At 52.2% G+C, this 16179-nt stretch overlaps 1 protein-coding gene across 1 annotated transcript in view; it reads left to right on the top strand.

Annotated features, from left to right (window-relative positions):
• ARHGAP8 (Rho GTPase activating protein 8) overlaps window positions 1-14057 on the top strand; it is a 45529-nt gene extending 31472 nt beyond the window's left edge. Inside the window, exons 7-10 of the mRNA XM_045872356.3 lie at window positions 5801-5874; window positions 8435-8512; window positions 8840-8968; window positions 13913-14057. Of these exons, the coding sequence (XP_045728312.1) occupies window positions 5801-5874; window positions 8435-8512; window positions 8840-8968; window positions 13913-13935 (304 nt within the window). The 3' untranslated portion in view covers window positions 13936-14057. The remainder of the gene's footprint in view (window positions 1-5800; window positions 5875-8434; window positions 8513-8839; window positions 8969-13912) is intronic.
• Window positions 14058-16179: the final 2122 nt, after the last annotated feature.

The following is a 16179-nucleotide window of genomic DNA, read 5'->3' as shown; positions in this document are numbered from 1 at the left end:
GAGGGGGTGTATTTCCAGCATCAGAGAATGTGGCCGTTTTTAAGGTTTGGGGCACATACTGTTGGTTCCCCCTTCCAGAAAGGTCATGTGCATCCTTAGAGTCTGATGCTGTGGGTCACCACCACGTGCCAGAGCTGGCCCCTCTTGCCCTGGAACATAGGGGCTCCGAGGGGAGTGGACACCTCCCTGTCAGACCCTCCCTCGTCTCCTGGAGGACACCCTCCCCTGTGCTCACTGCCTTCCCTGAGGGGATCCCCAGGCCCACCCACCAGGTGGGGGTGGCCGGTGGTGAAGAAAGAGTCCCCAACCCGAGCACCCACTGCAGCTCTGGGACCAGGGTTGAGTCAGTGTGTGATGTGTAAGCACAGATGTGTCTTTAGCTGGAGGAAGGAGAGCTGGTGTTGGCAGGAGGGGCCTGGACTGGCATCCTCAGGGCCACTGGGTTGGGGGGGGGGGGGCCGGGGACAGGGAACCTCAGGGCTCGCTAAGCTTCAGGGAAGTCAGTGGCACCTGGGAGAACTCTTGTGGCAAAAGAGGAAGGAAACATCTTAAGGTTGCTTCAGTCCAAATTTTCACGTGGAGTTTAGCTGTGGTGAGGCCAGGAAGATCAACTAGTATACCTTCAATCCTTGACACAGGTTTTGGTTATTTGGTTATTTGCTTCCCTCCAGCCTTGGGTTCCGTTATAATGAAACCATATGCCAGTGGCTACATTTTAACCTGCATTTTGGTAACAGGAATCAGAGAAAGCTGACTGTGCATCCGGCCCCTTCTGTGGCCAGCTGTGGGGTATGGACAGAAACTCCTCTTACTGGGCACCTCATTTGTTATCTGTGCAGCAGGGGTAATAACAGCCTAGGCTGTCTCATTCCACCCTGTTGGAATCAAATGAAACAGTGTATATGCAAGCAAATAGCAAAGAGTAATGTAATTGTGAGGTGACTGACTTTTCCAAAAGAGCTGGCGATTGCTGAACTTTGGGCTGTTCTTGGGGAGCCAGGGGAAGAGGCATATTTGTGTGTTAGAATTGGAGGGGTAGATATACTTGCCCCATTCCTGTCCCCATTTCCCCAAGGGTCTTACTTGTTGATGGAGCAGAATGAGAGCCAGGGAAGGTTGGAGGGTACCACGGACTGTAGCCAGGCATGAGGCCACCTCTCCGCCTCCAGAAACCCTTCAACAATAAATGGGTGATGTCTGCTTCTTGCCATGATTGAGTCACAGAACAAATTTACTGTCCTCCCTGAAACTAGAGAAGCACACGATGAAGACAGGCATTTTCAGACATTGGGCAACATGCAGCACAGGACTGTGATCCCTGAGAGAAGAGCCACAGGCCCCGGGATTGCCCCAGCCTACTGCCTGGAGAGCATTTCCAGGCTGCAGAGCAGGGAGAGGCCAGACAGAGTCAGTGTTCTTGCAGAAGTGAGGTCACAGAGTTCAGAGTTGGGGGGGCTTTAGGTGGGTGACATTGGGGAACAGTTCCAGGGAGGAGGGAGCTGCAAAGAGAACTCTGGACATCTACAGAAGGTACCCTCTAGTCTTTGGCTGAGTGTTTAAACTGTTTATATATGAAAGGAAATTAAAAGCACCTGGAAAGTACTAGGCCCCCAAACTATCAGAGCTCACACAGGGCTGAGAATGGCAAGTGTTCTCCCAGCTAAAGACTTCAGTACCCAAAGTACTGGGTGAAGTTTCCATCTTAGTAGTGGAGTTACAGTAGCCTTAGGCTGACCCCTGCTCTGGAGCCTCCCTTGCAAACTTAAAAGCAATCCTTGAAAGGATCTACCTGTTCCCAGATAACTTAAAGCAAGACACACAAAGTTCATCTCCATTCAGAGGAATACAAAAAAAATCCAGCAACCAACAACATAAAATTCCCAAAGAAAAAGTACAATGTGGGAACAGGGAAGCATGTTTTGTAAACTAGGAGAAAAACTGATCAGTAGAAACAGACCCAGAATATTAGTATAGGTTCTCTAGAGAAATAGAACCAATAAGATATTTATTATAAGGGATTGGGTCGTGTGGTTACGGAGGCTGAGAAGTCCCAATATCTGCACTTGGTAATCGAGACCCAGGACAGCCAATGGGGGTAATGCCAGTCTGAGACTCCCAAAGCAGGAGAAAATTGATGTCCCAGTTCAGAGATAGGCAGAGAGACTGAATTCTCCCTTACTTGGCCTTTTGTTCTCTCCAGACCTTCAACTGATTGGATGAGGGCCACCTGCTTAGGGAGGGCAATCTGCTTTACTCAGCCCACCAGTACAAATGTTAATCCCATCCAAAAGTACCCTCATAGACATTTCCAGAATAATGTTTAACCAAATAGCTGGGCACCCCTTGGCCCAGTCAGGTTGATATGCAAAATTAACCATCACATACAGAAGTGACAGAGCTGAAGGGATTAGGAGATAAGAGCATTAAAACTGCTATTACAGATATGGTCTGTATGTTCAAGAAGGTAGAGGAAAACATGAACATGCTGAGATATCTTAAAAAGAATCCAAGTGAAACTTCTAGAGATGAAAAACACAATTTTTAATATGAAAAACACACTGGATGGGATTAATAGAAGATTAGGCATCAGAGTAGAAAAAGATTAGTGAACTTGAAGACACAGCCATACAAATGATCCAAAATGAAACACAAAGAAAAAGAAAAGACCAACCTGTGGCAAACACAGGGAACGAACACAAGGGGCACAAGCCGATGCTGTTCCTGTAGCCTCCCCTGACTCCTCCTTGGGCTCTGCAGGCAACATGTCTTCCTTTGGCAACTGGTGTTGGAAAAATTCATTTTCCTGACCTGTGTTTAGTTTTGTCCTCCCATTAAATATTTCATATATAGTCATACATTTAATTTGTAAAATAGATTGTGATATTATTATTACATAATGAATTAAAATGTGTGAATTAAAATATTCCAAAAGTCTTTTAAAAAATAATATTATAGTGTAGGATATGTATAAGAAAGAAGATGACAAATATTTGAAGGACATTTTTCTAAATTTGATGAAAACTATAAACCCACAGGTCCTAAGAGCTCAATGAACCACAAGCATAAGGAACATGAAGAAAATGACACCAAGGCACATCATAATCAAATTGCTTAAAACCAGTGACAGAGCAAATCTTAAAAGTAGAGGAAAAAAAAGACTGTACCCACAGAAGAGTGACAGCAGATTTCTCTTGGAAAGATGCAAGTCAGATGGCAGTGGAGCAATATCTTTTTCAAATATTAAAAGTTCTCATCTTTAAAAAAATTTTTTTTCTGAACTAAAATTACATACTCAGCAAAAACCTTTCAAAAATGAATGCAAAGTAAAAGCTTTCTCAGGTAAACTAAAGTTGAGAGGATTTATCTCCAGCACACCTACATGATAGAAATGTTAAGGGACGTGTGTCAGACAAAAGAAAAATAATGTCAAATGGAAATTAAGATCCTCACAGAGGAATGAAGAGTTTTGGAAATGGTAAATATGTGAGTAAATAGAAAATAAATACCATGTTGGAATACTGTATAATGTATGACATTAACACAAAAGATGTGGTTGAGAAGTGGAAGTATACAGTGGTGAGGTTTCTACACTGTAAGTAAAGTAGTGTTAATATTACTTGAAGATAGACTGTACTATATTAAATATGTATATTGGAAAACTAGGCCCACTACAAATAAAGACATACAACTAATCTATTAATAAGGAGATAAATGGAATCCTAAAAAATAATCAGCAAAACAAAGTCAAGGAAAGAGGGGAAATGAATAAAGAACAAATAGCAAGATGGTAGATTTAAACCTAGCCAAATTGATAATTACATTAAATGTAAGTGGCAGAGATTCTCAGTTTGGATTTTTTATTTTTCATATTTTTATTTTTTTAAAAAGATTTTATTTATTTGACAGAGAGAGTTACAGCGTGAGAGGGAACACAAGCAGGGGGAGTGGGAGAGGGAGAAGCAGGCTTCCCGCTGAGCAGGGAGCCTGATGTAGAGCTCTATACCAGGACCCTGGGATCATGACCTGAGCCAAAGGCAGACGCTTAATGACTGAGCCACCCAAGCGCCCCTGGATTTTTTTAAAAAGGAAGATCTTACTGATGTTTAAAATATAAAATGAGGGTTGCGTGGGTGGTTCAGTCAGTTAAGCATCTGACTTTGGCTCAGGTCATGAAATCAGGGTCCTGGGATTGAGCCTCCCCATCAGGCTCCTTGTTCAGCAGGGAGTCTGCTTGTCCCTCTGTCCCTCCCCCCACTCGTGTTCTCTCTCTTTCTCCCTCAAATAAGTAAAATCTTTTAAAAAAATGAAATATAGGGGCTCCTGGGTGTCTCAGTTGTTAAGCATCTGCCTTCGGCTCAGGTCATGATCCCAGGACTCTCCCTCTCCCACTCCCCCTGCTTGTGTTCCTCTCTCGCTGTGTCTGTCTCTGTCAAATAAATAAATAAAATCTTTAAAATAAAATAAAATAAAATTATAAAAGATTAGAAGACTACAAGTTACAAGTAAAAGGATGGAGGGGCGCCTGGATGGCGCAGTTGGTTGGGCATCTGACTCCTGGTTTCGGCTCAGATCTGATCTCAGGGTTGTGAGATTGAGCCCCATGTCGGACTTCCCACTCACTGTGGAGTCTGCTTGGGCTTCTCTCTCCCTCTTCCTCTGTCCCTCCCCACTTCATGCATGCTCTCTCTCTCTCACTGAAAAAAATAAATAAACCTTTTAAAAACAAAGGTAAAAGGATGGAAAAATATATGCCATACAGCCACCAACCAAAAGAAGGCTGGAGTGGCTGTATTAATATCAGGCAGAGTAGGCTTCAGAACAAGAAATAAGCCCAGGAACAAAGACGGACATTTCATAATAATAAAGAAGACATAATTTTAAAAATTTATGGGCTAGTAACTGAGCTTTAAAATACATGAAGGAGAAGCTAGTAGAACCAAGAAAGAAATAAACACACAGTTCCATGAGGAGACTCCAGTACCCTTTTCTAAATGATTGATAGGACAAGTAGAAAACCAACAGTCTAGAAAACTTGAGCAACACCATCAGCCAAATTAACCTAATTGACATTTAGAGAACATGCTGCCTAAGAACAGGAACACACCTACTCTTCTCAGCTAAAATGTAGCAGAGCAGGGCTCCAGCCAGGTACGTCTGACTTCAGAGCCCTTTTCCCTCCATCCCAAGTATGCTGCCTGTCAGGACAAGAACGTTCAGCAGAGGAGGAAAGAGAAAAACAAACATTTTACGCAGGAGCCCAGTGGGGCCAGCTCACTGTAGGTGGCTCTGGCTTCAGATGCGAACTCTACCACCTGGGGTGGAGTGTGTGTGTGTGTGTGTGTGTGTCTGGGAGAGCCATTCTTTTATATTTGTACTTACGTTTTGAAGTTGCCTTGTGTATTGAATCCCCATCCGGTGAGCGCAGTAAGAGGCTGGGTGTTACCAGGCGTGTTGTTTGATGGGTCAGCATCCAGTGTGGCTCTGCTGGGTCTGCCCTCACGACCAGCTCTGCTCATGCCTCTGGGCCTCCCCTGACTCCCTGCTGCCTGGGCCCTCCCTCTTTTGTCCTCCACAGGCTCCTCCTCATCCCTCACAACCTAGCTCAGAAGTTGCCCCATGGGAAGCCACCCCCAGCCCCCAGGTCTGCCCTGTATCACGTGCATCCTCTTGGTGGAGCCCTCAGCCTCTGCACTGTCCTTTTTACTACTTCTCCATCTCTGCTTTCATGGCGGCGTGGAGGGGACCAGAGTCTCCTGTCATGCCCAGGTAAACACTGTTACTTCCTTTTCTTTCCCCTCAGCCTCAAGGACAAAAATCAAGGTGAGCTCATCCCACCTGTGCTGAAGTTCACAGTGACCTACCTGAGAGAGAAAGGTAAGTGAGAGCTGACTTCAGCCAGGGGTGCGAGGGCCTCTGGGTGCACCTCCCTGGGGGGGGCCTGACTCACGGCCTGAGCACCCTGCAGACCAGGGAATTGGAGGGGCTGGAACCTGTGCAGGGAGGCTGACCAGGATGGACTGGGCTCAAGCACATGGATTGTCTGGGTTTGAATCCTGGCCCCACTGTGTACTGGTTGTGTGACCTTGGGCAGTTACTTACCTTCTCTGGGCCTCTGATTCCTCATCTGCCCAGTGGGGTTAGTAACGGTACCTGGGCCTAAATGACATGATACACGTAAAGCCCCCCATAAAGGGACCCCTTTGACATGATAGATAGCTTGGTTTGCAGGTGCCTTCCCCAGTGGGGTGGATGCATTCAGCGATCAGAGGGGGTGAGTCTTGTGGGTCCTCCAAGACTCCTGAGGCCAGAGCTCAGATCCACAGGGAGAGTGCGGAGGTATGGAGGCTGCTTTCACCCTGACAGGAGGATGGTTCTCTGGGTGGGACAGGCCGTCGGGGGATGGGGGGAGCCACCTGCAGGTGCAGATGCTGCAGAGTGGGAGTGGGGGTGCATCAGACGAGATGTGGGAGCCACCACAGCTGGGGTCCCTGGTGCTCTGTTACTTGGCGTGCCCCTGGAACTGCATGCTCTAATCATAGAAAGCTCTATGAGGCAGCGCCCCTCTAGCTGGGGGATCCGACTGTCGTTTGGAATGGTCTCTACTTTGGCGAGAAGTCGTTCGCAGCACTTCCCATTCTGCTCCGTGTTTCAGGAACCAACAGAAGATAGTGCTTAACGACCGTGAGTCAGAAACCGTGAAAGGGAGTCTCCCTGGGTTTAACGTATCAATTCCTTTATTACAAAATCAAACCAAAAACCCAGGCCTGAGTAGGAACTCTGTACATATTTGTTGGATGAGTACATGATTAAGCATGTACTCATCGGGCGCCTCCCCGCATCCAGCCCGGATGGACTTGCTGGGGTTGCCATGGTGACCGCAGCACCCAGCCCCTGTTCTGGGGGCTCACGGTCGGAACTGAGAGACTCCGTGATGTTTTCCTCCGTTAACGCTGTGACAACCACAGACTTACACGGGGGTGAGCTGTCCTGGAGATCAGGGGACCTGAGCTCTGACACGTGGGCCGAGGGTCACTGGATCACTTTCTTCGGCTGCATAACAAATGACCACTTAATGACTTCAAATGGCATGAATTTATTCTTTCAGTTTCCGTAGGTCAGAAGTCTGGGTGCTCTGGGGCCGGTCTGCTCAGGGTCTCACAGAGCGAAACTCCAGGTGTTAGCCAGGCTGCATTTCTTTCTGGATTTCCACACTCATTAGGGAGGTTGTTGGCCACACTCCGTTCATGCAGAGATGCCCATTTCCTTGGCGGCTGTCAGCCTCTTTCTCTTCCTAGAGGCGGCTCACTTTCCCCTTCCCATGTGGCCCCCCCTCCACCAACAGACAGCCTCCCACATGTCGAATCCCAGCCTCCATGCTCCAGATCTCTGTTGCCAGGAAGAACCTGGTGCCTTTTCAAAACGCTTGCCTGATTAGGTCAGGCCCACCCAAGATAATCTCCATCTTAAGGTCTGCTGCTTTGGACCTGACTTCTGTCTGCGGAGTTCCTTCCCTGCAGCATGTGGACTAGTGTTTGAATGAATACCTGGGAGAAAGTGTCTGTAACAGGGTCCAGGCATTTGGGAGCCACCTCAGAACTTTTCCTACTGCAGTCTCTCAGAATAAAAAGAGAGGGACCAGCCACTCACACAGAGGGAACAGTGCATGCAAAGGCCGGGACTAGTAAGGAGCGTGGGGCAGACTGGAGGCTGGAGGAGGGGGCAGTGGGGCTGGAGAGGCCGGACTGTGCAGGTCCGTGGTAAGGCCCCACGGGAAGCTAACCTATGAAGACGGGGAATGGCTCCGTTTACAGACTGATCAGAATCGGACGTATAACGTTGATCAGCTCACTCGGTTTCAGAATGGAGAAGAGACTGGGAGGGGGGCCCAGTGCTATCCCATAACACTTGGCAAGTACTTCCTAGGTGTCTCCTATATTGGGCAACTGGATTTTTAACTTTATTTCATTTTTACTACTTAAATGGAAATTTAAATCACCCTGTGCAGCCAGTGGCTGCCATACTGGATGAGTCAGCACCCATGGAGCCTTCTGGACGCTGTGCCTCGTCCCGTGGACCCTTTCTGCAGCCCTCAGAGGCACGGGCTCGTGGCCTTACTCTGTGGACAGGGCAGCCGAGCTCAGAGAGGCTGTGTGCTTTCACTGAGGTCACACAGCTGGATGAGCAGAGTTGGGCTGGACTCCAGGTCCCTTCCTGGGGGCCGCAGAAGTAGAGAGTCAGGTGGGGCTGGGGAGTATAGAAGTTTGAGGAGTAAAGGTGGGGATGTTGGACAGTGGGGGTGGCTGGGAATGAACCAGGCTGGAGAGCATTCCCTGCCAGCCACAGGAGGGTGATGTGTGGGCAGAAGGAGTCATGGAATGTTCCAGAAACCTGATGTGCTGGGACCTGTGAGATGCCTGAGGTCCTCTCTCCGTAGGACTCCGCACTGAGGGCCTGTTCCGGAGATCGGCCAGTGTCCACACCATCCGCGAGATTCAGCGGCTGTACAATCAAGGTGAGTCTGTACCCCAGAGACCCCTCATGCTGAGCCTCCCACCTGGCCGGCCTGCACCGCCCCCCAGGGCCGCAGAGTCCCAAATGCCGGGGTAGCGTAGCTCCCCTGCCCCACCCCACCCCACCCCGGAATGGCCCAGGGCTCTGGAGAGCAGAGGAGGGTGCAGTGGCAGCGTCCCCGGGTCCCACAGGTGACAGGGGCACGCCCTGGACATGTGGCTCCGGGAAAGCTCTTCCCCTCGGGAGTTTTAAGCCATCTGCATCAGAGCCCGTTGTGAAGCGGACTCCCCAGCCCCATCAGAACTCACATACGATGTTCTGTATCCAGGGAGGCCCGTGAACTTTGATGACTATGGCGACTTCCACATCCCTGCTGTGATCCTGAAGACCTTCCTGCGAGAGCTGCCCCAACCACTGCTGACCTTCAGGGCCTACGAGCAGATTCTCGGGATCACCAGTAGGTGCCTGCCCTGGGGGTGCCAGCCGAGGACCAGTCCGGGGGCAGGGGCTGGCCCGCATCCTCCTGTTGCCGTCTGGCACGGTGGGCCACGGTGTCCATGGCCAGGCCCGGCCACCACGGCCGGGCTAGCTGCAGGGACAGGCGCGTCATTGACCCAAGGGTGGCAGAATCCCTGCGGTGGCGGCGTGTCTTGCGGTGGGCGTCGGCGATTACCGGAAGGAGAGCAGGAGAAGGCGAGCCGGCCAGGAGGATGAGCAGAGGGGAAGGCTTGGCGGTGTGACTGACGTCCTCAGACTTCCCTAGGAGAGGGAAGTTAAAACAGGGTCACTGGGCCCCACCCCGGAGTGGGCTGAGAATCTGCATTTCTAGCCAGTTCCCAGGTGATGCTACCAGCCAGGGTTTTGTGCCATGGAACCCCGAGCTGAGAGGACTGAAGCACAGCCTATGGGTAGAGATCTGGCCCCAAAGGAACAAGTCTTAGGAGCAGAGCTTGACCTGTGGCCTTTTTGCACCAGGGGGTGGGGCTGGGCTGGGGCAGATGCTGAGAATTTTTAAGAATTATGATGGAAATAACATAAGCACAGAGTGTAAAAAAAAAAAAACACCCTGAAATCAACGGAGCAGAGGCTCTGTCATGAAACGGGAGTCCCGGCCGACCCTTGGGGTCCCACGCCGGCGCGGACCCGGCAGAAGCTCCGTGCGCGCTCCCCGCTTGGCCAGGAACGCTGCTTACGCACGCTGGCTTCGAGCTGGCTTCCTAAATGTTTTCTACCGTTACCCATCTTCTCATCCCTCCCTCCCTGTGTGCATATCTACTCGTTCTTTTCATGGTCATGCAGCCTTCCGTCCACTTTATTACTCTCTGGGTAAACGTTTGGGGCTGTTTCCAGTTTTGTTTTGAGCCCTGCAAATGTTAAGATCAGATAGTTCCGGAGTTCCAGTTGTCGAGAACCGAGATGCTGCCAGAGGCTTTAATAAAGATCCCGCTCTCTGGGCTGTGGCCTCACTCGGCCCGGCTGCATGCTGATGGGCATATAGGGTCACCAGATTTAGCAATAAAAAAATACAGGGTGCTCACCTCAATTTGAATTTCCAGTAAACAATGAATACTTTTTTAGTATAAGTAATAGTTGCTGTTTATCTGAAATTCAAAGTTCCCTGGGTGTCCTCTATTTCATCTGGTAATCCTACTCGGGTGGGATGGGTTTCTCCTGGAAGTGATACAAAAGCAAGGCTTTCTGGGGTACGCTCGGGAGGAATGGGTTTTCTGGGTGGCCTGCAGTGTCCAGGGCACAAGGATATCATAGGGGGGACATCTGTCTGATCTGCAGCAAGGAGGTTAGGAGGACTGGCTCAGAGCCGCACAGATCTGGATCCAAGTCTGGGCGTCACCACGCATTAGCTATGTGACTTTGGGCACGTCACTTAACCTCTCTGAGCTCACTTTCCTCATCTGTATAGAATGGGGGCTGCTTTGAGGATTAAATGTGCATAAAACACATGGCATCGCTCATGGCACCTGCTAAGTGCTTTCTGACGGTCTGCAGGCGCCTCCCGCCTGCCTGCTCACCGCTTAGTGCTCTTTCTCGAAGGGACCGCGGTGAGAGCTGGAGGTAGATCTTGTATGAGGACCCGCTCTGGGACCATAATTCGTAGAAAGATGACATTGAGGCCAGGAAGCTGAGGTCCAGGCACCAAGATGGCGGCCTCCAAGCTCATTGGTTTCTTGGGAATATTAATTTCACGGGAACTCTCTGTCCATTGACATTACCCACGACAGCTCGAGTTCGTGAAAGAGCTTTTATTAAAAGGCCAACAAGAACATTCATGGTAGGGAAATCCGTGCCTTTTAGCAGTGGCTGTGTTTGGAATGCACACGGTGTTCATGGTAACCCTGCCCGAGGCTTAGCTGGAGGAGGTGAGCGCGTTGGAGGCGGGGGGAGTGAGCGTGCACACGTGTGTCTGCAGCAGGAGCGTGCTGAGCACCCGGGGAATCGTGGGTGCGCTTTGACTTGCAGCTTATGGAGCTCAGTGGAGGGCTTAGTTACGAGGAAAGTGGGGGGTCTGAGTCTGGGGCAGCCTCACCCAGGTTCTTGGTGCATGGGGGGCCCTGAGCTGCAGGGAATCACAGACCGGTTAAGTCAGTCTGGAGCAGGCTGGGCAAACTTTCTGTGAAGGGCCAGGTCGTCTTTCAGGCTTTGTGGGCCAGTCCGTGTGGCCATCCTCAGCTCTGCGGTTCTGCACAAGTAGCCAGAGATGACGTATAAATGAAGGGGTGTGGCTCCGTGCCAGTCAAGCTTTATTGACAGAAGTGGGCCGTGTGGCCCACAGGCTGCAGTTTGCTGACCGCTGGTGTAGACCATTCCCACGTATGAAGTGAGTGAGTGGGCTTCATGCGCTCTCTGGGAGGGCGTAGTTGCGGTACCAGTGTAAAGAAGGGACTGGAGCCCTCGGAAGGGAGGGCTTTGCGGGGAACGGCCACATGGCCTGGAAGGGAGTGAGGCCCCCAGGCCTGACGTCGGGACAGTCTGGCCTCAGAGCTGTCCCCCCTGCGCCCATGCCGTCCCCTCGGGGAAGACCGAGGAAGAACCCTGTGCCGTTGTAGGTGTGGAGAGCAGCCTGCGGGTGACCCGCTGCCGCCAGATCCTGCAGAGCCTTCCAGAACACAACTACGCTGTCCTTAGCTACCTCATGGGCTTCCTTCATGAGGTGAGTGGGCAAAGCAGGGCCCCGGTGGGGAGGCCCAAACTCTGTGCCTGGCCCAGGGGGCCCCCTCCTGCACATGGTGCCCACACAGACCAGGGTCTGGGGTCTCCCTCGCCCAAGGACTCCACTTCTGTGCCTGCCCCTGCTGACCCCATACCTGGCAGCCCCCTCAGTCACTGATGGGACCTTCTTGGTTGAGGTCCTCTGCTCCCGCGTCATCTCCTGCAGGGGCTGTCTGTGGAGGAAGGGGCTGGGTCCCCAAGCCAGGGCACCGAGGCTGACGCGCAGTGTGAGCAGACTGAGCAGGCCGTTCCTGAGAGAGGAACGTGTCACCGGGTGCGTGACCTGGGGCTGCCGTAACACGGTACCACTGCCTGGGCAGCTACAGACATAGACACGTGTGGTCACGGTCCTGGAGGCCAGAAGGCCAGAATCCGGGTGTGGGCAGGGCCGTGCTCCCACAGGGGCTCTAGGGGAGGGTCCTTCCTGCCCCTCCCAGCTCCTGGTGGCTCACGCGTCCCTTGGCTTGTGGCCACCTCACTCCTGCCTGTCTCCACACGGCCTTGTGCCCTCTCTGTACAAACCTCCTTCCGCTTCCTCTTACAAGAATGCTTGTCGTTGCATTTAGGGCCCACCTGGATAATCCAGAATGATCTCACTTTGAGATCCTTGATTACATCTGCAAGGACCCTTTGTCCAAATCAGTCACATCCACAGGTTCCTGGTGGATATCTGTGTTGTGGGGCTGCCATTCCACCCCCTACACAGAGTGAGAAAATGAACGGTGCGAGAAGCACCTGTCCCGGCTCTGGGTCCGGGCTGAGCTCCCCACTCCTGGGGCAGGGAGCAGTGGTCTTCGAGGTCAACAGGGAAAACCTCAACAGGTCCAAACGGGCCCCTCCCTTTGCTTCCAGACGCACGACCCTCTGCCGTCTGACCCTTCCTGGAACACTCATCCGTCCAGGCCCTTTGTAGGCAGTGTGGGGTGCAGGCATGGACGAGGCAGGACTTGGCCATGGGGCTCCCAGCCGTGGGGCGCATTTCCACCCACAGCGTGACAACACCACGGCAGGGTCCTGCCCAGGGTCTTCGGGGCTTATGCAGGAACCCTGCTCCATGGCAGGTGGCCTGGGGATGTGATCACCAATGGAGGGGAGGGGACCTCCGGGCAGAGCTAATGTTACATGTTGGAGTCTGTCAAACACCACCTCTTGGTTTTAAAAATAAACTATTTCGGGGGCGCCTGGCTGGTGCAGTCAGTAGAGCAGGCGACTCGATCTTGGGGTCATGAGTTCGAGCCCCATGTTGGGCGTAGAGATTGCTTTAAAAAAATGAACTATTTCGTCTCCCTCTCTGTCACTTGATCTTATTTCTCAGAAGCCAGAAACTAAGTTATCCTAATCTTTTTTTTTCCTACTTCTTTTTCATTAGCTAGAGATGGATTTATTTCTCTGTCCTCCACCATGACACTGACATTAATCATCCCATGGGGCTGGGCGCTGGGTGGCATTGGCCCCTGGTGCACACCTGCAGGGGCGTGGGGGTTGCCTGTCTCATAGACGCAGGGCTTCCTCACCAGATCCATAGGGGGTCACCAGGCAGTGCAACCCCCCCAGTAGTTCTGTGCTCTCCCATGACCCCCGAGGCTCTGCATTGCCTACTTCTGATTCATAGAGGTCCCCAAGACCCTGGAGGCAAGGAAGAGGTCAGGCCATGCCCTCTTATGGCCCCCCTGCCACCTACTGGCCACATGACTTCGGGCAAGTCCCCTGCATCTTCTGGGCCTTAGTTTCTTCACCTGTAAGATGGGTGATGTATCCTGCTTTTTGGGGTTGTAAGTGCTGTAAGGCAAGCTCTTCCCTTCCCCACCGTCCCCAGTCCTCCAATGACCCCCGTGTGCTAGTCAGTCTTGACTATGCCCTATTCACTGGCCAGTGTGGATATCAGAGACGTGGTCTGGCTGGGTGACACCAAACACCCTGCTTGCACCCACAGTGCTGGAGGCTCCCCCCCAAGGGGACCTCCCCAGTCCTCTGGAATGGAAGAGAAGACTGGGGCCCTGAGGAGATCCCAGAAGGAGCTTACAGACGGTCAGTGCCAGAGGGTCCCTTGGAGCATCAAGACTGAGTCCTTCCTTCTACAGATGGGGAAACTGAGGCCCAGAGGAGGGAGCTGGCCGTACAAGGCCGTAGCACAGAACCCACAGTCACTCGCGGTCTCATGTGTGTCCTCCAGGTGTCCCGGGAGAGCATTTTTAACAAAATGAACAGCTCCAACCTGGCGTGCGTCTTTGGGCTGAATTTAATCTGGCCATCCCAGGGGGCGTCCTCCCTGAGCGCCCTCGTGCCTCTGAACTTGTTCACCGAACTGCTGATCGAGTACTACGAGAAGGTCTTCAGCACCCCGGAGGCCCGCGGGGAGCTCAGCACTGGCGTCCCTGAGGCAGGTGAGCGGGGCGGCCCCTTCCCTGAAGGCTGCACAGGAGACAGACCCTCCATGGGCCCCGCCTCGCCCCCCGCGCCTCCGCGGCCCCTGCCGGCGGCTGGGACGCTCCGCTAGGGTGGGAAACGCCACACTGAAGTCGGTGCTGTCCTGTGCTTTGTAAACTTGCCGCTCAACTTCTGGTGAACAGCCAGAGTTCTGACTCTTGGCCCTTCTGCCTCGTTCTTGGGCTGTGGGCTGAGATAAGATGACGGATCCCTCAGAATCCTAACCCAGTGTGGCTGAACTGGGGCCACGCTGGGAGTCTGTCGGTGAGCAGCCCTCGTCCGGCTGGGATCCAGGTCCACTGCTGTGGCATGCCACTTAGAGCATGGCTGTACATTACTGTCCGCGGGCGAGCAGCGGGCTGGGCGTCTCTTCTGCTCTGGCCGGGGCTCGGTGGGTGTCGGGCTGGCTGGGGCTCAGCTGGGGGGACGCAGCTGGGTCCCTGCTGTGTGGGGGGTGGTTCTCGTTTGCTCCCCACCCCTCACTCTGCTTTATCATCCTGCTCCTTCTCGTGCCCTCAGCTAACCCAGGCCAGAACGGTCCTCTTGTGCAGCTTGGAAAGTGACCATGGTTTCATTTATTTCCTGTCCTGCCACATAGCCTTGTTCTTTTCTTCCTTTTTCTTTTTTTCAAACCCAGCCCTCCAGCTCTGACCCCGCCACAGCCCGGCACGGAGAGCTGAGACCCGGCCACAGCCTCTGGACAAGCTGCCTGCCGTCTGCACCCCTGCCCCCGGGAGGGGGTCTGTGCTCCCACAGTTCAGCACAAGCCCAGAAAAGCCTCAGAGTTGTGTTGCCAGGAAAAAAAAAAAAAAAACAACCTGAAATAAAAACGATGGGTCCCTTAAGAGCACACCGCTGTGAGCAGCAGAATTAACAACGACATTAAATCAAATCTCGTGCATTATGCAGAAGGGTTTACGGTGTGACGCACGGCTGTGAAATGTCTGTCTCAAATTTCCTGACTCCGAGAGGTGGCCCTAAGACGTTTTCCTGTGGCTGCTTTGATAACCGTCTCCCTTTCACGAACGATAATTGTGGAATCCCAGCTTCAGCACAGCGTGGCCTTGTCACCCTTCCTTGTATCAAAGCGCCATTTCCCTATCATTTCCACAGCAAAGGAGAGCGATTACGGTGCTAATGTGTGGCAAGCACGCGTGGTGCATTTCAGCGTCAAACAATGAAATGTGATGTGGAAATGAGGACTCCAGGGTGTCTCTGTTGACAGGATGTGTGGAATAAATTGTTCAAACATTCACTTTTGCAGAAACGACAGAGATTTATTTAAGTGACTCCAGAGATTAGGCAGGCTGCCCAGAACTTGTAGCTGATATCCACAATGAATTTATTGAATCCCGTCCAGAACGTGAAAGTCAGTGGCAAAGCAAGCGGCTGGTCTGCCCCGGAGAGAGCCAGGCTGCCATCACTGGGGGGAGCCAGGACCGGGCACCTCACTTCTGCCACCAGCTGCGATTCACAGCCCTGGGGTCCTGGGCCAGTCATTTTGCCCAGCGCAGGGAGTTCTAGGTCAGAAGGCTCAGCTTGGGGTTCTTTCCCCCCACGGTGGGTGCGTGAGCAGGGTGCATTCCTCGGGCCTTTTCTTGCTGGTACAGTGCGGAAGGCGGTATCCACTCTGCAATCCCCTATGTGCTTTCGAGCACCTGCTTTGGGCCAGGCAGTGCCTGTCCCACAGATACAGAAATGAGGAGGATGCACTTCCTGCTCTCAGAGGCTTGCAGAATAGTTGGGGAGTGAATAAGCAAAGAAATGCACAAAGAAGCGTATTTGGAGCTAAAGCAGTGCTCACAGGACACAGGCAAGTGCGGGGAGGGGACAGAGGAGAGAGTCATGGGCACCTCCCAGCTTTCTCATCTTGAGATACGCGGGCAGCTCAGGGTGGTGGTCTTCCCTGACGTGGAGAGGGTGGGAAAGGAAGGGCAAGTTCTGCTGTTGGTTTGATCGCAAAAAGTCTGCTGTTGTGTTGTAAGAACAACCACTGCTCAGAAGGGAAAAAAA

Source organism: Mirounga angustirostris, unplaced genomic scaffold, assembly GCF_029215605.1.
Source record: "Mirounga angustirostris isolate CCGP_5_RB_7025 unplaced genomic scaffold, mMirAng1.0.hap1 SCAF_5, whole genome shotgun sequence".
Lineage (NCBI taxonomy): Eukaryota > Metazoa > Chordata > Mammalia > Carnivora > Phocidae > Mirounga > Mirounga angustirostris.
Note: the sequence above shows the minus strand (reverse complement) of the source record. Positions and strands in the feature narration are given on the sequence as shown.